Below are 24,193 nucleotides of genomic sequence, written 5' to 3' on the forward strand. Positions count from 1 at the left end.
ACATGGCTATAACACTGTCCATTATCCACTTTCAACTGAGGCCAAAAATATATCTATATTTCACCAGACTCGGAAACTCCTAAACATGCTCATTAGGACTTTCGAGCTTTGCATCCGCTTTAACTAAACTATGGTCGCATTCTCACCTAATACTTCGGTAGACTCGAATGCGTATGGGAGGAGAAATGGGATTCTTGCATATTTAATTGGCTACGGTTTGCCTTCACACTGTCATGATCCGCAGCAATTGGAAACGCAGCAGGGGGGACCTTTATCAAAACTAGCCTACACAGTGAAATGATAAATCTATGGTGATAAAATTATACTCATAACGTGCATTATGTGTCGTGCCGACGGTCTGGGACTGCCCCCCCCCTCTCTCGCTCTCTCACTATAAGCACGCAGCCACGCACTGTTCTTTTGGGCATGGAGGCACAGCGCTGAGCGCACTGATACAGACAGCAGCGCAAAATGTTTACAAGTTTATCGAGATGAAAGTTCCTACTCCCCACTAGTCCCCACACAGTGACAGCACTCCATGTTTACGGCACGCACAGACAGACAGAATATTCTGTAGGCTATAATACTATTACACTGCACTGCAGTGTTTGTGTTTTCTTAAGCAATTGATTAATGTACTCGTCCTCATTCGACCACGTCTATCCACGGTAACGGGACATCTTTGCGCTGCGTAAAATATGCCTTCTCCGTCTCCAACTGTGTTCAGCTCCTCACCCGCCTGACGTATGTTTGCTTCATTTCCTGTATTTGCTGCGGATTGCATTCACACCTGCACCGAATCGTAGTCAAGCGCGATTGGAAGCGAAGCGAAACCCCCGTTTTTGCTCGGAGTAAAATGCGGTTCTTTGTTGCGCATTAGGATTCGAAAGAGCCTTCACACCTGCCAAACGAAGCGCACTTTCTGAAAATGCGCAGCAGGATTCGTTTTAATCGCAGCAAAGCTCTCTGGTGAGAATGCGACCTAAGTACGTTTACTGAACACCCTCCGCACCATTGGCGTAGATCTAGGTCAATTGAAGCCTATTATTTAATACTACGCTTACCGCCATTGGCGTACCGTAGATCAATGGCAATCACGCTTTTATAGCGCTTTCGATCGATCAACCATAATGCTACTTGCATTAGCATCAGGTTGTCATTGTCATGACAATGGATCGCCCATCTTAGATCGTCCTCGCCATAATAATCCATTCTATCGATCGCCTGTATCTCCTATTCCTTTTTCCCAGATGGCATTTTTGGTCAAAACAACGTTTCTTTGATGGCACAGAGCCGGCGATGTGTAGCCCTCCAGTGCCCCGGTATAGACCCATTAAGCCTTAATGGGTCAAGGCCTGTCCAGGACCTGTTCCACTTACTAGGTTACCGTATGTTCACTTCGGTAGTCTGGAAATGTGGCTTTTAAAAAAAAAGCTCAACTGGTAAAAATGCTGGCGTGAATTAGACCCTAATTTTTCAATAAATGCTAGTTGTGACTAGTTGCAAGGAGATGCAACTGGTGTGGTTTCCAGTGCTATACGGGAAGACGTGGTGAACATCAGCTTGATGTCAGCAAGAAAACTGTGACGGTGCAGAGAAACCACATGATGTACTTAATGATCAGACACTGATTTTTTTTGGTGACATGTTATCACTTCTCTCAGAGGAGAGATAACATGTCATGTCACCAAGAAAACAAACAAACAAACATGTACTTTATGAGCATCTCGTTGCTATATAGAGGGTATGCGCATGCATAAAGTGAACTAGAATTTCGCCCCCCTTCGGGGGGCTCAATCCTAGTGTCGTTGCAGCGCAATATGGGAAGAAGGAAATTGCGGGAATTGACAGACTCCACTTCATGTTTCAGCTGTGGTTTTAAACTCAGTAGTGTGCCCTGCACACAGCGCACACTCGCAATTGCAGCTGGAGGGCGACGCGACACACACACACACACACACACACACACACACACACACACACACAGAGCGATGTGTGGATAAATCACTGAGATTTGGGAAATGTGTTCAGAAGTACAACGATTAAGCACGCACAGGCAAATGTCAGAAGCATCTGTTTCGGTTTCCAAACAGGAAGTTGTAAATGTGCTTATTAGACGGAGGCAGCGTGATGCTGGCATCTATTGTGATGCCAGCATCACCACATTTCACATAGAAATATAAGCACCCATTTACTCGCTTAGCGGAGACTGTGGGGTGGTAGAGGACATCTCCCCGGACGCGTGGGTATGTCCAGATAGTTGCCTCGCGGAGGCCTCTTTGTCCAGTGTCCATTCTGGGTCTGGAAACGGCACTTTTTTGAGTGTTGACCCCAATAGAAGGTCTGCTGGTCTGAATTTTACACCTCTCCCGCTTAGCGGAGACTGTGGGGTGGTAGAGGACATCTCCCCGGACGCGTGGGTATGTCCAGATAGTTGCCTCGCGGAGCCGTCTTTTGTCCAGTGTCCAGTCTGGGTCCGGAAACGGTAATTTATTTTGCATTGACCCCAGTAGAAGCTCTGCTGCTCTGAATTTTACACCTCTCTCGCTTAGCGGAGACTGTGGGGTGGTAGAGGACATCTCCCCGGACGCGTGGGTATGTCCAGATAGTTGCCTCGCGGAGGCCTCTTTGTCCAGTGTCCATTCTGGGTCTGGAAACGGCACTTTTTTGAGTGTTGACCCCAATAGAAGGTCTGCTGCTCTGAATTTTACACCTCTCCCGCTTAGCGGAGACTGTGGGGTGGTAGAGGACATCTCCCCGGACGCGTGGGTATGTCCAGATAGTTGCCTCGCGGAGGCCTCTTTGTCCAGTGTCCATTCTGGGTCCGGAAACGGTACATTTTTTTGCATTGACCCCAGTAGAAGCTCTGCTGCTGTGAATTTTACACCTCTCCCGCTTAGCGGAGACTGTGGGGTGGTAGAGGACATCTTCCCAAACGCGTGGGTATGTCCAGATAGTTGCCTGGCGGAGCCGTCTTTTGTCCAGTGTCCACTTTATAAAGTCCATGCACTCCAGTGAATAGCATTTATCCATTTAGATAACTTTTTTATGTTATTTAATTACTTATTTTTACACAGAAACATAATGTGTGTCTTTACAATAACTGTAATGTAATAATAATACTAATAATGTAATGTAAAAATTATTTAATTAACGAATTAAATAATCTTATTTTATTCTGAAAGCAACCGGATGTCTTAAATCTGCTAGCTGTCAGACCGGAAGTTCTAAATTTGCTCATAAGACGGAGCCTTAGACGGAGCCAACTGGCAGGCAGTGCGAGAGGCTGGTTACAGGATTCTATAGGTCAGCCGTTTTGGTGTGACACACACGGCTTCCACATTTAGCTTCATACTGGGTGAAAGTGTCCTTCCAAAAATTATTATTTCGCTCGAAATTCTTATTCACAATGACATCGAGTTGAGGTGTTTGTGTTTTAGGGTAATTGTTGCATAAGCGCTATTTCGCACTATTTCTCCCTCCCCTCCCCTGTGTCTGAAGCAGCTAGCATGGAAGCTATATGGATTATGGAAGCTTTCCCTCCGATTGCACACAACCATGCCGTTATCCACGCGTCCATCCGATTGCTTTTAATGTAAATGTCCCATCCACTGAGCAATAGCGATATAAGCGCCTTATTCATTCATTCGATTCATTTGGGTGTGGGGCTGTGCAGTGCTGTGGGCAGCCTTTCTGACGGAGGCTCGGAGCTGCTGCTGCTGACGCTGTTCGAGTCGCATGGAGCAGTATAGAGTAGGCGTGGCGCAGCATTAGAAGGGCGCAGCAAATGCACGACATTGAGGGGTAGAAACCATCCCGGTCGCGTGGTTCATCTAACGCGTGTGTCACTGTGAAGGACTGGCCCCAATAAGTGAACGTAGTTGGCGTAGTAGACGCCAACATGACGATTCTGACGTAGGCTGGTGATGTTGAGCAACAATGGCGTGGTTGACAAAAGTAATATTTATTCAGTAATTAAGACATTTCTTTCAATGAAATGTAGCCTATATGTATTCTGGGAGTGTGCCGAATTTATTTTGCATATAGAGATGTGTGGTGAAAGTGTGGTTGGGTCGGAGAAAGCTGTTGGATAAACGGCCATGTGCTTATGTACCCCTGTCTATTAGGGTAGCAGGATTATTATGATTATTATTATTAGTATTGTTATTGTGATTATTACATGGATTATTGTTGTGATGTGAGCTTGTGGCTGACTCACTATCTAGAAAATAAAAACATGGCACTTCATTTAAAATAGGTTACAGACCCCTGTTATATGCGCTTGTTTTGGGATTATTTTTAAAGACCTATTTACTTGTTTCTATGAGACATGGCAACGCCAACAGCGCAGCGAAAGGCATCCACGTCTTTCTCTTGTGAAATGCTGAGATTAGAAACGACCATAATTATTTCATTTCTCAACCTTAAAAAATAAATAAAGACATCTCCATAATCCTTGGGAAGTGTGTGTAGCAAAAGTAGTCGGCATTGTCATGGTTGAAAGTATTCATGCAACACTGACGCTGTAAGCTGTGTGATGCTAACGCGCTAACACCGTTAGCATGGTCTGTGTTGGTCAAAGGAAAAAGGATAGATATGAAACTACTGGCCAAAGTGTCATACAAAACACAACACCTAAAATCGGAATGTGATGGTGACCTATTGAGCACAAACAGACAATCATGATTTGCTTGCTGGACCTATAATTAATTTATGTGCATTACATTTCCACCTCGCACATATAAATCAAAAGCAAGATGGATGCTAACGCGCTAACACCGTTAGCATGTTCTGTGTTGGTCGGAAAAAGGATAGATATGAAACTACTGGCCCAAATAAATGTCATAGAAAACACAACACCTAAAATCGGAATGTGATGGTGACCTATTGAGCACAAACAGACAATCATGATTTGCTTGCTGGACCTATAATTAATTTATGTGCATTACATTTCAACCTCGCACATATAAATCAAGCCACAGTGCAGTCAGAGAGTAGTTCACAGGTCACACACAGGAGCAGTGAAAGGGGGAGGGGCCTTCGGATGGCAGTGTAGAGTAGGCACGACATTGAGGGGTAGAAACCATCCCGGTCGCGTGGTTGATCTAACGCGTGTGTCACTGTGAAGGACTGGCCCCATTAAGTGAACGTAGTTGGCGTAGTAGACGCCAACATGACGATTCTGACGTAGGCTGTTGAGGTTGAGCAAGAATAGCGTGTTTCAGAAAAGTAATATTTAAACAGTAAAGAAGACATTTTTGGCGAATGCAATGTAGTCTATGTCTTTTGTGGGAGTGTGCAGGTTTTATTTTGCATAGAGAGATGTGTGGTGGAAGTGTGGCTTGGTCGGAGATAGAGCACGAATGAACGGCCAGGTGCTCATGTACCCCTGTCTATTAGGGTAGCAGGATGGCAAATCGAGTGGCAAAGTGAATTTAATGTTTTTTAATATCGTTTAATGCAATCAGATAGGACTTTTCTGTGTGGATGTACTGTCAAGGACAGAAAGTAGTTTTTTCCCCCACTCAGTAGGCGTTCCCGCATAACTTCCGGGTATGATGATGTCACGCGCATACCCTTGCATGAGAGGGGGAGAGGTTTGTCCAAAGTGTTTTTTACTACTTTCCATTGGTTCAATATTTTCGAAACAACACACAGACCTAAAGGGTGTTCAATAGCACTGATGATTTATGCAAAGAAAAATCCAAAACGTCAAAAAGTTAAGAGTTAGGTGGTTTCCTCCCGTCAGCAAAGAATTATGCATCATTACGAAACGGTTACAAAAAATTAGTTTCACTTCTACATCCAGCTTGGGAAGAATATAGTTACATTACTTATATAGTAAAAGACATCCACAGCTGTCAAGTAAGAGTTAAGGTCTTTATTGGTTTAAAAGGAATCGTAAATGGACCTACATGTATCAGTTCAAAAGGAGTTGTAAATGGACCATTATTATACAGTACATGTATGAATGTAAACTGCATGTTGATGGAAATGTTTGAAATAAAAGATTGAGTCCCACAACCATCTTGAGGGTTAAAACAAAAATCGGCAATGTAAAACAAAGACTGGTGAGGTTACCCAATATATCAAGATACAACCATTCAAAGACAAGATCGGACAGAGACTCAAAAGCACGGGGAGCAGCGTAAAGAATTATACTCAAGGTATTCCGCCAGACCAGTTCAGTCTAGGCACACCACCGAGACTGCATTGGTCAGCACTAAATGTTTAAAATAAGAATGTACTGAAATATGCTGGGTTTTGAAGAATGTTTAGTTTTCACTGTAAGCGGGAACCCATAGTCATATTGCATTGCTACGGAGATATTGAGGTATGGAATACCCTGTAATCTGCAGATTCTGAGACATCTCCGTCTAATCTTTCTTCTAGTCATTCTAAAAAGGTAGCTCAGTGGAATCTTTCAGAGAGAATGTAACATGGTTTAGTTGAGGTGTTAAAAGGTGTAGCTATCAATATACAAGTACATTTATAATAATAACTTAATGATGTGCAAGCTCATGCGCCACAAGTTGGTAGTGGGCGCCGCAGGACGGGCAACGCTGGGCCTCGCCCTCGTGAAGCCAGAACCACACCACACACGTGTTGTCCTCCTCGCCTGGAGAGACAAATATGGCCAGGTGAGAAACAGGACGGGAACGAGAGTTCATTAGCCACATGAGGCGTTAACACTAAGGGTTGCCCACCTGCCCCTGACAGGTAAATAAAGCTTTCATCTTTCAGGTTGCCCGACTGGGCAAGTGCCCGTTTGAGAGGGGACGCAACAGTCCATAAATACAAGACGAGAACATGGCCAGAGCACTCTTCTGGTCTGTGAAATTTAAAATAAGAGCACCGTTTACCTATAATGTGCTGTTTTCAGTGTTACTAAACTTAATATAAAAAGTGTGAACCAATAATCATATTCCATCATAGCTATGTAGGTATTTGGCATAAATACATTACATCTTTCGATCGCACAGCCCCAGAAAATAAAAAAATATATTGTAAAATATTAAATTGAACGGTAATTCAAAATTTACCTATCATTTTATAATGAAAATTATTGACTTTTTGGGCAAGTAGAACATGACCTGTACTTGCCCGGCAGGCAAGTGTCCCTGAGACCTTAGTGTCAACGCCTACGCAGCGTCTCTATTCTGGGCACGAGGCGAGCAAGAAAAACAAAAAAATCAGGACATACACAAGACAAGAAGACGAGTCTAAACACCAAGAAATTGTGTAATCTACATTGTATATGCTCTTATCTTATCAGTTTAGTGCATGCAGCTTGAAACATCAACACTGTGTTGATTTTACAACTATTGAAATGAGCACTTTATAACAATCTTAAACATTCACACAATTTCATCTACTGCCACATGGTGTCATGGATAGCTTAAACAAGGCTGCCATCTATACGTGAGCCGACCGCCCCCCCGGGAGACCCCCACACGGATTTGCACCACTCACTTCACTCACTGATTTTTTTAAATAATTTTTATCCCACGATTTTGCAACCCATTTTTTTCACCCAGTGTCAATTATCGAATGTAACCCTGGGCGCTACACTTCCTCTGCCAATCTGGGGGGGCAGCAGACTGACCTCATGCTCCCTTCTATGCATGAGGAGTCCAAGCTGCTTCTTTTCACCTGACAGGGGGGAATTTCCCCGGCCGGACGTAGCACGTGGAAGGAACACGTTATTCCGACCAGTTCCTTTTCATTTTTAGCTGGTAGCTGTTATATAACGTTCTTCTTGACTATCACATCAACACTGCACATTGTACAAACGGCACGTCTCAAAACTCCTGACTCCTCCTGACATATTTAATTATATACAGCTTAAGTGGTTAAGTCCAGATGTTCAAGAGCACAAGAATAGTGACTTACAAACACATCCCACAATCCTCTTGTTCGTGACGGAGGGCACAAGATGGGGGTCAGCTTTGGAACCGGCATACTCCTTTGGCCTGAACATATTGTATGGGTCCTGTCGCAGAAAGATCTCGTTAACATTAACATTCCTTTTTTTTTCTGGCTAGCCGACACAACATTCCAAATGGATTACAACAGAATTGACCACAGGTTCTTAAATAGTAAGATAAACCTGTATTGATCCCCGGAGGGAAATTCAGGGGTCATAGCAGCGACAGGAGGAAGGTTGAAACACAGGAAGACACACGGATAAAGTTAAAAAATAAAAATAAAATAAAAACAATGAGAAAAACAAATTCCATTAGATAAAATGCCATTCCCAGTTTAAGATAATTATAACAGTGTGGTAATGTAATACTATTAATGCAACGTGGTCATTTGAACCACAATGAAATCTTGTGGTTGAAAATATGAAACTGAACCATTTCCCAACAAGGAGCATGCACCTCAAAACCTTGCTTATGACAAGCTGTCTCCTTGGAGGAAGTCTGCGCACTACTGGAACTCATGTTATAATCTTGTGTTGGGTAATTGATTCCCAGTACCACAGCTTACAAGAGGGAGACATGACTGTGGGTGTGCGTGTGAGGTGTGTGTGTGTGTGTGTGTGTGTGTGGTTCACCCATTATCAAAACCTACAGTATAGACCGATTCCGTAGCGGGTCTCATGGTCGCAGCCTATGTATTTCCTGTAGGCGGAGCCGACACATCTGCGGTTTCCCCGCACCAAGCTTCTACCACAGTGAATGGAAAAGTGACTGATGTTAGTCTGCTTTTTACACTAACATTACAAAGATGCCCAGAACATCGGGATGAACCTGTGTGAAAACGGAATGTCAAAATATCTACCACGGTGGCTGAGACCAGATCCATAGAGTAATGGTTGAGACAAAGCAGTGAAAGATACATAATGTCAGTCTTACCCAATCTTTCTGTTTTAGGAACACAAGGCTGATGTACTTTATACCTCATACTAAGCATTAAAGTATGAGGTATAAAGTACAGCAGCCATGTGTTCCTAAAATAGAAAGATTGGGTAAGACTGACGTTATGTATCTTTCAGGACCTTTCACTTTGTCTCAACCATTACTCAATGGCTGTGGTCTCAGCCACCGCAGTACTTTTTTAAAATGTTGCCACTACTGTTGGAGCAGCCATAAACTACACAGGTTCATCCCGATGTTCTGGGCATCTTTGTTAGCGTTAGGGTTAGTAAAAAGCAGGTAAAAGAGTAACGTTTGAAGCAGTCACTTTTCCATTCACTGTAGTAGAAGCTTGGTGCGGGGAAACCGCAGATATGTCGCCCCCGCCTACAGGGAATACGTAGGCTGCGACCATGAGACCCGCTACGGAATCGGCCTATAGGCAATGAATACTAATTCTTCAATTAATTTCAAGGACCCCCATAACTCTGAGAGTGTTGGAACCCCTGCCAAGGAACACGAGAGTCCCAGGAAGTAATATTTAACAATAATCCGGAGGGGTTTATTGAGAACCAAATCACTGTGGAATAGTGTTAATAGAATTCATTTCAACTGACATACCGCGCCCTCCTTCATGGCGTTCATGACGATCTTCTCCAAGCCAGTGGCTTGCTCCTCATCAGTTGGAATTCCTTTTCCTATCAATCAAACAAAGTAAAATGTTGTGTTAAACCTAATTGCAAACACTGTATAACCACTTATGCCCTATTCAAAACGTTGTTCCTATAAGAACTGTGCCCAAATTTGTCTGGATTACACTACTCCACCCACCAATCTATTCAGAGGAGCAAAAAGCAATAGTGTACTTTGCTTCGTCGGCTAGATTTGTGGTGCTTTGAGAAATTCTAATCTAGAATAATAAGAATCTATTCATAAACTCAATTCAATTTGATAGCTCTAAAAGAGCATGCTCCTATATTGGGCACCAGCGTGTTTTCTCCAAAGAGTAGTCAGCTAATCATGTAGAAAGATTAATACGATCTAATCAAGGTGTTAAAACCCAAGAAAGAATGTGAACACTTTAAAAGGGGCTTGAATGCTCAACAGTGCGTTTTCAACATAGAATGTAAAGATGATGGACATGATGATCTGTGTGACCAACATTTTGGGAGCCCCTGCCATGATCTAACCTCACATTTGTTGCAATGTGTTTTTATGACTCAAATTGTTCTAGATTAAATACAAAGGAGATGCACATCGAATGAGAATCATACAATTAGACAACAAATGAACCAAAACAAGACAAAAAGTAGAAGTAGAACTTTTGATAGTCTGATCTATATTCCAGTGCTGGTCAGAACAGAAGCTCATTTGGACCATGACATTAACGCTAAAGATCATGTTTATGAATGATGTGTCCCCAAAAATAGTGTTCAAATAGAGGCTGAAAACACAATCAATGCAATTACTTTTTATATTGTTAATATGTCATAGATATAAACTGAGATGCCCATCTGCCCCTTCTCCAAAGAAACAAGGGATATAATCCTGAGGGCTTTATTGTGCTATCCTGTATTTTTGTTTTTAATGTACAGCCAATGTTTTGGCTTTCTCAGCAGGCCCATCAGTTGGATGAAACTGTCAAATGAATAAGTAGGTTGGAGAGGCTTATATATATATATATATATATATATATATATATCAGACGATATAGACGAGGTCTAACCCCATTTCAATTTTGCGCTAGACCCCTGGGAGACACTGATGACCTACCATCAGATCTCAGTACATTTAGTTAGCCAAGCCATGCTACTCATAAGATGAGTTGGTTGGCGATGTCTGGGATCAAACCCAGAACCCTGGGGCCCAAAGGCGAGTGCTCCACCACCACCCAGACACAGAATATAATAATCAGTCAATAATAGTCAAATGTTATTATTATTAATAATCTTGTGATGATAATGATTGTATTTCACAATTTTAAAATGTTCTATTTTGTTTCTATGAATACTCAGTTTGAGCTTAGATGTCCCCTGTGAATAAGGTTGCGAAAGGGAACATGATGTTCAAAATAATGTTGAGCTTGGCTTATAGCAGTTCGTTAGGATGAGTGATAGCCCTGATATTCTATACATTGCATTACATGTATCTCATGTAGTAACTGAATTATTAGTGTACATGTAACGTACACATAGTATATAATGAGGGCTAGTAGTCCGTGACCAAAGTCAACATCATTCAGCATAAACTTTGGACTAGATATTATACACCACACACACAGTCTAACTTCTAGACTACATATATTATGAATAAACAGTCCAATTGATAAAAGATTAGCGATCGTCGTTTAGTTGTTTCCGCTTTGACCTCTTTCTTAGACGGCAGTAAAACCTAAAGTTCGTTTCGTTGTTCGGCCTCCTGTGTGGTTGTGTGTGATGTACCCTCACCTCCAGCCGCCATGGAGCGGGTCAGAGCGGGGATCGGGGCCATCGGGGCCCGGCGGCATGCCGTGGCAACCCGGTAAGCTGAGCGGAGGAGCAGTAACCTTGCAGCCATGTTGATCTTCTTCCTCTCTTCTCTTGTGTGTCTCTGTCACCCTGCTGATGACGTATGTTATGAAATCGTCGCTTGGTTTTGACGTAGATTCCGATTTTCTTTGCCCTATTTTTATTGATTTATTAGTTTGATTATTTATTTATTCGTGATATCTTACACACAGGCAGTTTATGGTTGGGTTAGGTGCGGAGATTAATATTTATTTTAGGCATACATAATACAAACTTTTTTATAGTTTGATGTGTTTTAATGTTTAATGATGTTTTCATTCCTTGTTCCTCTTGAATCTGTAAGAAACATCATAATAAAACTTGAACTTGAACAATGTAAAAGGCTTAATTGTTATATCGATCGTGAATTATTCACTTATTAACAATGGGAGACAAACATGATCACACAATACAGTAGGCTTATGTAATATACAATTTAAATAATATAAGAAAGCTATTATTTTATGCGTTTAATAGTTATTTACAGTGATTTTACTGGCAGCTCAGCCTCAGAGTAAAGAGACGGTTATCGGGACGGGGGGACTGCAGGTCGACGTGTTTCCCTGGCCTGAAGGCTCTCCATCTACAACTACAAGACTGCTGCTGTCTCTTCAAAGCCCAGAAGAACTAAAGCCTGGAAGCCAACAACAATGGTGAAACATATCGCCTCGAATTCAGAGGCTCTGCTCAAATTGACCTCCCCTGACTACAGTGTCACTGTTTACTCTTTGAGTGACAGAGCACTAACCTAGAAAATATTAGCTAGTGTATTCCCTAATATTAACTAATTTAGCTGGGGTGGAGAATTAGAAAGATAGACCACACATCTCTGCCACGACTGGAGGCATGGCCCTACTGTACCTCTCTGTCTGTCTCTGTCTGGGTCATTGTTGACAATGTTTCGAGATTGTGCACATGCAGGGGTATAATAAAGGTCATTAATTACATTATGGACAGTGACCTATACCGAAAAGTAGTGTACGCATGTTGTCATCACTGGGACAAACACATTACAATGTTACAGCCTATAAGACCAAATTTATAGTCCAAACATACTACATGCATGCGCACACACACGCACGCGCACACACACGCACACACACACACACACACACACACACACACACACACACACACACACACAGAGATGATAAGTGATAGGCAAGCAAGCTTCCCTATATGTCTTTGGAACGCTGACGAGAGTTTTTCAGAAAAGTTTAGCCGACTGATTCACAACATGTGAATCTAAATAATCTACAAAAAGTAATTAAGCAGCCCTCAACAGGTCCTAGGCCGAGATGTATGAGCTGAGGACCCCATTACACGATTGTATTGTTAAAATAAATGCTTCCAAAATATTCCAAAGATAGTCCTATTTCACTCATCTTTATTTTGTTCCACGTCTTTTTTTAAATAGCAAATCACAAGCTCACATTGTGATGGATTGTAGAATAGTCCCCACTCCTTTGAAGTGTTTTTGTTACACTATATTGTATGGCACTGCTCGTGGGTATAGTTTCCGGTTGGGAACTGGAAGGTTCCCAGTTCGATCCCGGGCTCCCCCAGAGTGTCCTTGAGCAAGACTTTGAACCCCTGCTCCCGATGAGCAGGTTGGTGCCTTGCATGCTTTCCTTCACCATCAGTGTATGAATGTGTGTGTGAATGGGTGAATCTATGTAAATGGATATAGGTGCAAGGCGCTATACAAATGCACCATTTGCCATAGGCTATATACAGTACATAGGTGAAATTCGTCCTCTGCATTTTACCCAACCTGTGAACTTGTTGAATATTCTGTTTGCGTAAAAAGAACACGCCTTCCTGCTGGCAGTGGCCTACTGCTGACAGAATGCCAAATTGCACAGTTGAGGATGTAGAAACAAAGTTAAGAAACCAACTTCTTTTTATTGCCTTTGAGAGCTGCAGCTCCACTTACAAAGAGTCAAGAGAAAAAGTGGCCTTTGCTCAGCTGTATATCAGCTCAGTGCTGAGCTGTATCTGGCGCATGCCTAACGGTGCCTAGAATTAGGACCAATAGAAAAGTTTATTTTCAATCACCGGAATGATTCTTTATAAGAAACCTCAGGGGTTAAATTAGGTGGTGTATATTTTACTTCTCTTCCAAAGTTGAGTGTGGAGTCGATTATGACTAACGCGTGAAATTCTGGAGCTGTTGCCTGTTCATGATACTAACTCTAGTTCTTTGTAGTGACTATGACAGGCTTATGTTTGGCCAATCACATGCTTACATTGCGGCAGCAGACAGTTAATGTGTAACAAAAGGGAGGGTGGTTATGTAGACATTTGCTTACCAACTGTATGACTCATATGGTCACCAGAAGCTGCTGCAGTTGTTTACTATGCTGGCAGAGGTGGATAACAGAACATTGTGAAGATATTTACTAGTGTGAAGGCAGTGCAGCTTCTGTTTTGTGTTTGGCAAAACTAAAGGCAGAGCTACTATACCATGGTGAGTGTTGTTGGGGGAGTTTGTTCTCCTTTTTCTTTTCCAGAAACCTCTGTGAAAGCCATGTACGGAAGTGAATTTGTTTATGCAAGTGACTAACTGTGACATATTGTACTGTGATCATTCTTTTTCCCTTATACAAGTCGTGACTTTTTTATTATCATGGTGCTAGTTTGTGAAAGTAACCACTCACACTGACATGATCATCTGAATCAAAACCAGGAAACCAGTGTGACATGTGACTGCCATACAGTATAGTGTAAAGTGTCAGTGAATTGATTAGCTGCTCAGTACTCTGTACTCGCATACACTTTATACTTTATAGTCTAGATCAGGACTTTCAGGAGTAGGCAACCTATAGGTTGCCAACATTGGCACAGCGGAAGGTGATCACTGGCACAAGTGTGTGAGAGAGGTCCTTTCTTTTAATATAAAATATATATTTTTTAAATGTATACAGTCAATATTCGACATTCATTCAAATTCTGACTGGGGAGGGAGTCTGGGAGATAGGTGGGGTTATTGCTCTGAATCTACTGATCATTACAAAGTCCTGATGTGAAAGATTATTTCATAAGAAAAAAATATAATAAAGGTTATGTATAGGGCTATGGACAATCAAAATGTGTTATTTTGATGTGGTGTCAGTGGTTTTTAATGTTGATACACTGACTATCTCTAGAAAAATAAACACATTCATGTAAAAAAATGTTGCGGATCCATGGTCTAGATTGTAATAAATTATAACCCAGCTGCAACACTATCAGTATCACATGCTGATGAGCTCTCATTTATAAAATGCCATATAAGTTATTGAAACAATATTTGTCTGGACTTGTTTCAGTGCTGCTGAGGTTTGTCATAAACTTGCACAGATACTGTAACATGTAATATGTGGTAGTTCATTGGTTCCCAACCTTTTCTTTTTTAATTCGGGAGCACTAGCATACTGTATTTCAAACCTCAAGGACCACCCTCCCAACCATTTATATAAGAAGACATTAATCTTTTCTGTTATATCTGTAACAAGTCATTAAAAAACTAAAAAACATTTACTTCATCATACTTTTTCTTTTTCTTTTCTTTTTCAAATCAAGACCCATTATTTATTGGGCATTTGAGCCACAGACCACCATTTGATGACCTTTAGCCCAAACTTAGAATATTTAGTCGTTGTTGGATAAGATTTTGTCCACAATCGCATGCTGTATTGATGTTGGTACCTATAGGAGAGACAACAGGCAAACATTGATCAAAATAACAATTCTTCTACATTCTCTATATTGTGTAGACTTCATGTAAATTAAGTAATGCAGATGCTTAACAAAAGCTTAACTCTTGAGTGTAAAATGAAACCAAATGGACATGTAAGTAAGGGTCCATTTGGTTTCATTTTACACTCAATAGGGATTTAATAAGAGTTCAACTCTCCATCATTTACTCTTCCTCATTTAAACATTATTGTTTTCAATCGTTTTAAAACATTGTCCCATGTACAACCTCTAAGTATGCCGCCATGGACCACTAGTGATCTGTGGACCACTGGACGAGAAAAATCAGTTCATTCCATGGTCAGATATCTTTCACAAAAGGTTTTACTGACCATACCTTCCTGTCTTAGGCCGACTCAGGTTCTCAACCATCAGAATCTGGCTCATCCAACAAGATGAACCAGGTGCAGGGCCAGGTCAACGAGGTTAAAGTTATACTGAAAGACAACATCAACAAAGTGCTGGAGAGAGGGGAGAGATTAGACGACTTGATCGACAAGACAGGTGAACTTCAGAATACTGTAAGTATTATGTCGTCACATACTGTATACAAAAGTCACCTCAATATTAGCATAAAGGTAATCATGACACATTTTAACCCATTTCATATTTTATAATAATAATTGGTCCTCTACTAATACCCATGATAAAATATAATTCTAGTCAGTCTCTGTCTCATAGGAGGGTTGTGGACACTTCAGAAATCGTTTGACAGTTATTCATGTATTTTAAACAAGGTTTCAAATATTTTATTTTGGTTTTTATTAACGCAAGAACAATGACTTTGTTATAGCACGCTAACTTTCCAGGAACAGATAAGCCTGCGGTTCCTAATAGCTTGGATTCCCCATCGATGATGTCTGGTAGGCAGGTGTCTGAACTGTCCACCGCCCTCATGACACACAGAGTGAGCAGACAGAAATGGTGCCATCATGAACTTTAGTGAGGAGAGGAGAGGACCATTTATATGCAGATAGGTTGAAAATTGGTGAAGTCAACCTTCAACTTGTGCTATACGTTGAATAGTCAAAAAAAGCTGTCAATTTTTTTATGTTTTTTTGCCCAAAACAGGGACGCCCGTCCGGGTCAAGGTGGTTAACATCAGCTCTAATTTCTTTCCTCAGGCCGACTCTTTCCAAAGAACATCTACACGAGTTGCGAGAAAGTACTGGTGGAAAAACATTAAGATGATGATTATAATTGGTGTAATCGTGCTGATCGCCGTCGTTCTCATCATCCTGGCGGCTACGGGTGTCATTTAAGTCATGCACACTCACAAATGGGGATTGCAGGCTTTAAAAATAAAACGGGTGGGAGCCCAATGTGTAAATAACCATGTGATTAAGTGGTTCTCCTATATGAGACATTCCGATCATCCTCAGTCCACTTAAAACTATGCAAAAAGAGATGCAGTGAGCCTTGAGGGGATATTGTATACGATTTTGAGAAAGTTTCTAAATGCACCTGATGTGACTTGGTTTCACCCATTATCTTAGGTTATCTCAGAGCTGTATAACTTAATCATATGTGACCCATAGAATTCCAAAGTACGTTCAGTATAGGTCCCCAACACTCCAGCAGTTGTTTAGTCATGGACCTGAGAAGAAACATATATCTATCAAGGTATCAAAAATTATAAGAAATGTCCATGATTTTCAAACTTTTATTATTTTTTTTCCTTTCTCTTTTTTTAATTTGAACTCAATGTATATACTGTATTTTTGAACTGCCATACTGTTAGTATAAATAACGTTTTTAGTGATATATAATAAAATGTAAAGAAAAGTAAAACAAGCCTAGATTATATGTTTGCTAACACAATTCAATTCCATTTTGACATGGCAATAAACAAAGAACGGTCGCCACACTGTGCACAAAAAAACTAAACTAAAACGGCAGCTTATCTGAAATAACTTATCAGTATTGTAATGAAACAAAACATCCAAATGTGAAAGCTTTGCGGGTTACAACAAATATAATGCCGAAGAGAAAGTAAATCGATATTCTTCGGTCACAGTCATGTCAATCGTGTGCTTGGATGCTGTCACCTCTTCCGCCAGCGCTCCAACAGAGAACGGCATTCAATCTTTCCTTACGTTGAAGCCTAGAAAACAAATGGGACAGATAATCAGACATAAATCAACAAACACTTAAATCACAAACAAGTAAATCAGAGGACTCCCCGTGCATAGTATGTCCAATAAAAAAACGAACAATTATTTTAACATTAAATTAAATAAAAGTCCATAAGCTAGAAATCCTGAAGTGCAATAAATCGAAGAAGTCAAAGCCATATTACTTTATGAATACAAGGAGACTTCAATTGGTTAAAAAGAATACACATTAAAGAAAACATTACATACAAATTTATGGAGATGTAGTGATACTTTGATTCTTCACAAAGGTTAAGAAGAGAATTAGTTAGAAGAAAATTAACAACGTTTAATAAGAGGAGTCTTTCCGTCGCTGTCACTAACAGAAAACAAAGCAATACATTTAATTACATTTAATAAATCAATGCACTTCTTCAACACAGTAGCGTCCAAGTACAAACCAGGTTTTAGCTCATGGACTTCTGGCTAATACTGCTACAAGGGCTAAATAAAGAAAGCAGGCATTTCAGATAAGATTAGAAATACATATTACTGGGAAGTCCAGAGAAAGCTGTACATATCCTTTGAAAAACAAATGTTATTTTTACATATTTAACCATTACTTGTTGGGGAGTAAGGGCCTGTAAAAAATGACAATTACATAGTGTGTATTTTAAATTTTACATTACATACAGCAGAAAACAATGAATTAAAAGAAAGATGACAAAAAGCTGGACGTGTCCCAATTTGTTTAGTTTTTAGAAAAGCTGATACGGGATGTTGTAAGACCATACCAAATGGCAGCATTCGAGAGCGTATGCCTCTCGTACCCGGTCCGCATTGAGCGGGCCCTGAGAGTATCTGGGAGTCAGCTCATGGCCTGCAAGGAATCTCCGCTGGCAGGTACAAACAAGGTATGTCAGAGTTAGGAGACAACAAACTAACGTTTCTTTTTCCTTGCACATCCTTAATAACCACGTAAACCCTACAACGGATATTTTGTTGATCGTGATCCCCTAGGGGTCTACATTAACTGACCCCCCCCCCCCCCCCCCCTCTCTCTACACCAAATCTCTTTGCCGAAAATAACCAACCTGCAAGCTAACAACGTGCTGCTTTGCGACACCTTGTGATCTTGTAGGATCGGGCTATTTCAGACTGTCATCATTATTATGACATGACCAGAATAGGGATGTTAGGGTTCAAGTGGTTAGGTTTGGCATCTATTTACTGCAGTTAAGGAGTGCTTTACCTGTTAACTTTACAGTTAAAACAATGGTGCAAACGAGGCAGCAGAAGGCCGGCTGTTAAAAAATAATCACCACAAAGACTGTAGTAGCCTCTATGTTACCACTACTGTAAAGCACTTGAAGGGTACTGAGAAAAAAAGAATTACAAGAAAGAAATTACACATATTGTTACCATACAGAAAGTTAACTACTTATATTACGTTTGTATGAAGAGATTATGTTTTTTTTTTAGATAAACATACCTGTAGATTGTATCACGTTAATAGGGCTTGTAACTGTTTTGGTGACCACCACGCCTTGCCGGATACTTGCCATATCCACCTGGCTGACCTACAAATGGCACCAACCATTAACATTTTAAATTCATGTTTGTGTTCATACTGATGCAGTAGTTATAACAACTCTTATACTTGCTCGCGTCAGTGTTGTGCACCTAATGTAGCAGATCTACAAAATCATAAAGTGTTGTGAGCTTGTAAATATGCTATTATAGATGCATGGCACTGGCACACGACTAATGTACTGTAAATCAGGCTTTTAGCAGAAACAAAGATTTATAATTTGTGCTTCACCAACGAAAGGACTTACTGTTGTAGTCATCGTATCCATAATAATTGTTGTAACCAGAGTAATCGTAGCCACCATATCCTCCATATCCTCCACCGTTGTAGCCATAATTTCCATAATTCCCGTACCCTTGATTCCAGTAGTCACCGTAACCTTGGTTCCAGTTTTGATTAGGCCCTGGATTTCAAAGTTTTATGAAAGATACAAAGCAGCTCAGAGGTCATACATATTCTAAATGGAAGCTGAATCATTTTAATCACTATGCAAACACAGCCAACATGGTGCTGATACAGTAGCTTACTTGATTAGAGACTTGGATCCATATGATATTTTCAACTTTTAAAAACACTCCAAATAGCCAAAAATACAGATGGGTAAAATATCTACAACAGTTTAACACTGTTAATCACTTAATCCCTATTCATTCATTTATTTTTCTAAATTGTTATCCCACGATTTTGTAACCCATTTATTTCACCCAGTGTCAATTATCTAATGTAATCCTGGGTGATACACTTCCTCTGCCAACCTGGGGGGGCAGCGGACTTTTCACCTGACAGGGGAGAGTTTTCCTGGTTGGACGTAGCATGTGGAAGGAACACGTTATTCCAACCAGTTCCTTTCCCCTCCATCAGGCTCCCCGGCTGGCCAGGGGGAGGCAGTTTAGAGAGCAGGATTACTGCATGTTTTTGTGAGGGTACCTAGGAGACACGGGGAGAACATGCAAACTCCACACAGACCTCACCACCTTGAATCGAACCCAGGACCTTCTAGCTGTGAGGCGACAGCACGTGCCACCATGCCCACCTATTCATTTATTAATGATTTTTCCAAAAATAGGCAATCTATAAGCTCGCAATGTGTTGCCGATGTGGGCTTGTACATACATACAAAATAAAATAAAATTCTCCTATGGCATGTCCAAAATAGGGATGAAAGTGTTTAATCATAAGGTATGAAGAATTCACATGTATTATGGCAAGAGCCACAAACCAGGTTACCATGTATACTCACCACCTCTACCCCGAGACCTGGGCGAGTATCCGCCTCTACCTCCCCAGGGCTGTTGCTGCTGATACTGTTCCTTGGACATCGCCACTTTAATTTCACACTGGTGGAATGAATGAATGAATTAATTAATTAATTAATTAATAATAAAGCTTTATTTATATAGCACCTTTCAAAACAAAGTATAATAATATAATATAATTACAAAGTGCTTCACAGAGAATAAAAACAATACACACCATAAACAACAATAACAGGATAAGAGGATAATACAAGCAATACGCAGAAATGCAGTAAGATGGAATGGGTTAAAACATTTAGCTGATTTAGCTTTATAAAAGTGAGTTTTCAGAGATTTAGCTTTTGAAACGGCTCTGTGAGGCTGATCTCCAGAGGGAGGGCATTCCAGAGTGTCGGAGCTCTGAAAGCAAAAAAGGTCCTGTCGCCTTTTGTTTTCAACTTGGAAGTTGGGATTTCTAGTATCACTCATCTCCTTTCACTATCACCCACGCTGCTCTTGGCGCTGCTCTGCGGCGACATGGGCATTACTTGCATGCGGGTCCTTTGTCTAAGACAAATCTCTTCCTCAGGAGACAAATAAAGCTTGAACTTGAACCCATCACTGAAAACTATCTATCCAATAAGACACAATGTTTGAAAACTTTAGAAAGAGATGCTAATTCACCTTGCTCAGTCCTATATTGTGGAATTTCTTCTCCATAATCTCTTTAACGGGTTCCTCTTCGTTAAACGTTATGAAGCAGAACCCTCTCCTTTTGTTCGTCTTGTTCTCCATGGGCAGTTCGATTGATTCCACCTGTTCACGGAAACAATGGGCTGTTCATTTGAACTTAATATACAGCATATATGCACAGTGGTTTCATAAAAGAATATTCTTTAAAAAAAAGTTATATACCTACACTGGCTAAACCGTTCCAACAAGCATACAGTAGGCCTATATATTAATTTGAAATTAACTGTACCTCTCCAAAGACACCAAAGTATTCTCTGATTTTCTCCTCAGGAGTGTCAGGAGACAGACCTCCTACAAAGATCTTCTTTATGGGCTCCTTGCTCTTCATTGCCTTGGCCTTTTTAGGGTCAATTACTTTCCCATTAAGTTTATGTTCCTTCTGTGTAGCAACCTTTATAATATACAAATTACAGGGGGAGAAAAGACAAACAATGGGTCATTTCATTTGTTCATCATTCACTTCCCCTATGATGATATGCCCAAAAAAGGAACACCAGGTTGAAAGTGAAGCAGTGGCTTTCAACAGTATTCATATCAAGGCCCATTATTTATTCAGCGTTTGAGCCACGGACCACTGTATTTGATAAGATGTAGCCTCAATTCAGCCTCAATATTTTGCTGTATTGATGATGTTGGTACCATAAGGAGAGATAACAGGTAACATGGGTCAAAATAACTATTATTCTATGTTCTCTAATTGTGTAATTCTTGTACATTAAGTAATGCAGATATTTAACAATAATTTAAGTTTTGAATGAAAACCAAATGGGTCCATTTGCCTTCATTTTACACTCAAGAGTTAAAGATCTATAAGGGTCCATTTGGTTACCAACTTTCCATCATTTAGCTGGGAGTGGGGACCACCAGGAAGGCAGGAACCCCCTCAAGGACCTCTGGTTGAAAACCACTGACCTACAATGTGAATAAACACTTATTATAGTTTAACTGTTGGTAAGCTGCCATGGTATATACAGGGAAACCGATAAATTACAAGCCATGTTGTCAAAACATAAGGTACTGGTTCTGGCTGCACAGGGCAAAATAGCAATTATCCTCTGCATCAAGGTTATGACTACATAACTTGTAATTGATTCATCTAATGTGGCAGACACACTACCTTATCAACACTCTCCGCCGCTTTGAATAGCACAAATCCAAAGCCCCTGGACCGGCCCGTCAGAGGGTCAAGCTTTAACGTGCAGTCGACAACCTCCCCATACTTGTTGAAGTAATCTTTCAAGTCCTTCTTCGTTGTGTCCCAGCTCAGCCCTCCAACAAACATCTTCCTACAGACAAAAAACAAACAAAAAATTTCAGTAAACTGTGTTGTATCCACAGAGAAAATATATTAAAAATATATATAATTTATTAAAATGTATTATATTGTTGCTGTTACAGTGATGTAAATAGGTTTTCAATGTAATGGGTCCCAGGGACATTTCATGAGTCCTACTTCAACTAAGTTAGAGTACAGTACTGAACGTTAGTACAGTATTGAGTATTGCATCCCAGGACCCCCGGAGGGTGACATGATTGTGTCCTTTCTGAATTTAGTGATGCAGGATGCAGGCAATTTGCATCACTGTAGAAAGTAGAAACCTCTTATCTTTTCGTAAATTAATTATGCCCTACTTGATCATACTACGGCATCACACAAAATGATGTGGATATGCTACTTTTTAATTTGAATCGTGAAAAGTAACAATTTTGGAGAGGCGATATATTCCAAGGTAGGCCTATACACAGTACCAAAATATACAAAATCAAGTACCCTATATTAGAGATGATAGAATGTGTTTTCACATATGTATCTGATATTTATATTGAAATATTGTTTCACCTGGTCATAGTATTAATATGCCAACATACGCCATTTCTGCAAGACCAGTTAGTAACAGGAGTAGGACATGATTAGATGAACCTTACAGATTGCGGCTTTAAACATATAGGCCTACATATATAGTGTATTTCATTTTAAAGGTATATATATATATATATATATATATATATATATATATATATATATATATATATATATATAGTTATCGCCAATAGTTATCGCACCCCTCATCCTCTTCGTTCTTGCTGGCATCGATCTTGGATCCCTCAGACTCCCCTCCTCCTCCTCCGGCGGTGGGACCAGTACCAGCACCACTACCCTCCTCCACACTGGCATCAGGCTGCATCGGATCATCGTTGCTCGCCTCTCCATCATCCTCCTCCCCATCCTCCTCCATTCTCATCGTTGTCGCCTCCATGTCGCCGAATTCCAGCTCCTCCGACATAGCTGTTCGTTGCACAATTTATATGATATTCCCGTTTAAATGGCTACTTCGGGTTGTTAACCCCGGATTCACGTTAAGTAAATTATATTTACGTATATCAGAGGGTTGCTAAAAATATAGCTAAACGTTATACTAAACTAACTAACTATCTAACTAACTAACCAACTAACAACAACAACACCAAAGCAGACCTTAAAGCCAGTATTATTTTTACCAGCACTCCTTCGTCTTCAATGCTTTAATGAGTTTAGTTTATGTATTTCTTTCTCCTTTTAATTGAAGATTCTTCAGTCGCTCCGTCGTTTTTTCGCCCACTTTATGCTTCTGCCGTACGACGGTGTCGCGCGTCCTGAAAATAGCCGATCTACAAGCTCACAGCGCGTCGCGGAGGCGACGCGCCGTGAGCTTGTAGATCAGCTATTTTTTTGTTGTTGCGCGTGGTACCGTCGTACGGCCGAAGCATAAAGTTGCCGTACTGCTTCTTCTGCTACGCTTTTTCATGGCGACGAGGAGAATGTTTGTTGCATTACTGCCACTCAATTCAATTCAATTCAATTCAATTCAAAGGGCTTTATTGGCATGAGAAAACATACGTTTACATTGCCAAAGCAGAAAGAACAATACAACAATACAGCAATACAATCAAAACAAAAATGATGTACTTTGAAGGTCAGAATCTTCAATAGATCAACTTCTGTGTACCAAGATAACTCGATGCAGTTATAGTGCAGGAATATACACAATGATTACATATTAGTCTTTAGGGTGGAGTCTTTTTCTTCCAGGTTCTTTACAGGGGTGATTAGTTAGTGTCGTTTAAAGGCAGAGACTCCAGGTGAGTCTCACAGTAGGAGGCCAGACACACCAGGCAGGACTTCAGGGCCTTGAGCTTGGTCTCAGTACAAATGTTACAGGAGACTTCATTTGGTTTAGCAGGTTCTATGTTGGAACTGTTTTCCAGCTGCAGTGACTTCCGGAACTGATCAGCCAAGTCAGAAAGGCAAGTATTGACAAACACAAGTGGTCTCTTTTTGAAATATGTTTTACATAGTGGACACTGACACCAATTACCGGCAGTGTCCCAGTAATGT

At 40.7% G+C, this 24,193-nt stretch overlaps 3 protein-coding genes across 5 annotated transcripts; 1 reads left to right on the plus strand and 2 right to left on the minus strand.

The window, feature by feature from the left end:
• Positions 1–5,866: 5,866 nt before the first annotated feature.
• Positions 5,867–11,457, minus strand: LOC308309962 (cytochrome c oxidase subunit 5B, mitochondrial-like). Its single transcript, XM_080755968.1, has 4 exons — positions 11,309–11,457; positions 9,483–9,559; positions 7,894–7,993; positions 5,867–6,619 (listed from the first exon to the last, which is right to left on the minus strand). The coding sequence occupies exons 1-4, from the start codon at positions 11,415–11,417 to the stop codon at positions 6,504–6,506; spliced, it is 402 nt and encodes a 133-aa protein (XP_080612094.1). The 5' UTR covers positions 11,418–11,457; the 3' UTR covers positions 5,867–6,503.
• A 2,245-nt stretch (positions 11,458–13,702) lies between these two features.
• Positions 13,703–16,407, plus strand: LOC308310333 (vesicle-associated membrane protein 8; the record flags this gene model as incomplete). The annotated part of the gene is made up of 3 exons (XM_080756640.1): positions 13,703–13,877; positions 15,496–15,666; positions 16,270–16,407. Exons 1-3 carry the CDS (start codon positions 13,875–13,877, stop codon positions 16,405–16,407), a joined length of 312 nt encoding a protein of 103 aa, XP_080612766.1. The 5' UTR covers positions 13,703–13,874.
• A 705-nt stretch (positions 16,408–17,112) lies between these two features.
• LOC308310332 (heterogeneous nuclear ribonucleoprotein D0-like) lies at positions 17,113–23,405 on the minus strand. Of its 3 annotated transcripts, XR_013963485.1 has the most exons (10): positions 23,317–23,404; positions 22,882–23,104; positions 21,935–22,103; positions 21,047–21,208; positions 20,749–20,880; positions 20,070–20,166; positions 19,077–19,232; positions 18,731–18,818; positions 18,033–18,134; positions 17,113–17,249 (listed from the first exon to the last, which is right to left on the minus strand). XR_013963485.1 is itself a non-coding variant. In XM_080756639.1 (8 exons), exons 1-7 carry the CDS (start codon positions 23,100–23,102, stop codon positions 18,748–18,750), a joined length of 1,008 nt encoding a protein of 335 aa, XP_080612765.1. In that variant the 5' UTR covers positions 23,103–23,405; the 3' UTR covers positions 17,213–17,249; positions 18,731–18,747. The 3 variants fall into 3 exon arrangements, 1 of the variants encoding a protein (XP_080612765.1); XR_013963484.1 differs by having other exon boundaries at positions 22,882–23,405; XM_080756639.1 differs by lacking the exon at positions 18,033–18,134 and having other exon boundaries at positions 17,213–17,249; positions 22,882–23,405.
• Between the last annotated feature and the right edge of the window lie 788 nt (positions 23,406–24,193).

This window comes from Protomyctophum bolini, assembly GCF_963924005.1.
Source record: "Protomyctophum bolini genome assembly, chromosome: 22".
NCBI classification, from domain to species: Eukaryota; Metazoa; Chordata; class Actinopteri; order Myctophiformes; family Myctophidae; genus Protomyctophum; species Protomyctophum bolini.

What these genes read in the sequence shown, in the direction of transcription:
- LOC308309962 (XM_080755968.1), bottom strand. Translation starts at nt 11,417, where the DNA reads ATGGCTGCAAGGTTACTGCTCCTCCGCTCAGCTTACCGGGTTGCCACG. An exon ending in CCGCTCCATGGCGGCTGGAG is followed by an intron (nt 9,560 to 11,308) that starts GTGAGGGTACAT and finishes TTTGATTGATAG; the next exon opens with GAAAAGGAATTCCAACTGAT. An exon ending in GAGGATTGTGGGATGTGTTT is followed by an intron (nt 6,620 to 7,893) that starts GTAAGTCACTAT and finishes TTGTCTCTCCAG; the next exon opens with GCGAGGAGGACAACACGTGT.
- LOC308310332 (XM_080756639.1), bottom strand. Translation starts at nt 23,102, where the DNA reads ATGTCGGAGGAGCTGGAATTCGGCGACATGGAGGCGACAACGATGAGA. An exon ending in ACTTTGGTGTCTTTGGAGAG is followed by an intron (nt 20,881 to 21,046) that starts GTACAGTTAATT and finishes TTCCGTGAACAG; the next exon opens with GTGGAATCAATCGAACTGCC. An exon ending in CAGGTCTCGGGGTAGAGGTG is followed by an intron (nt 19,233 to 20,069) that starts GTGAGTATACAT and finishes TTTGAAATCCAG; the next exon opens with GGCCTAATCAAAACTGGAAC.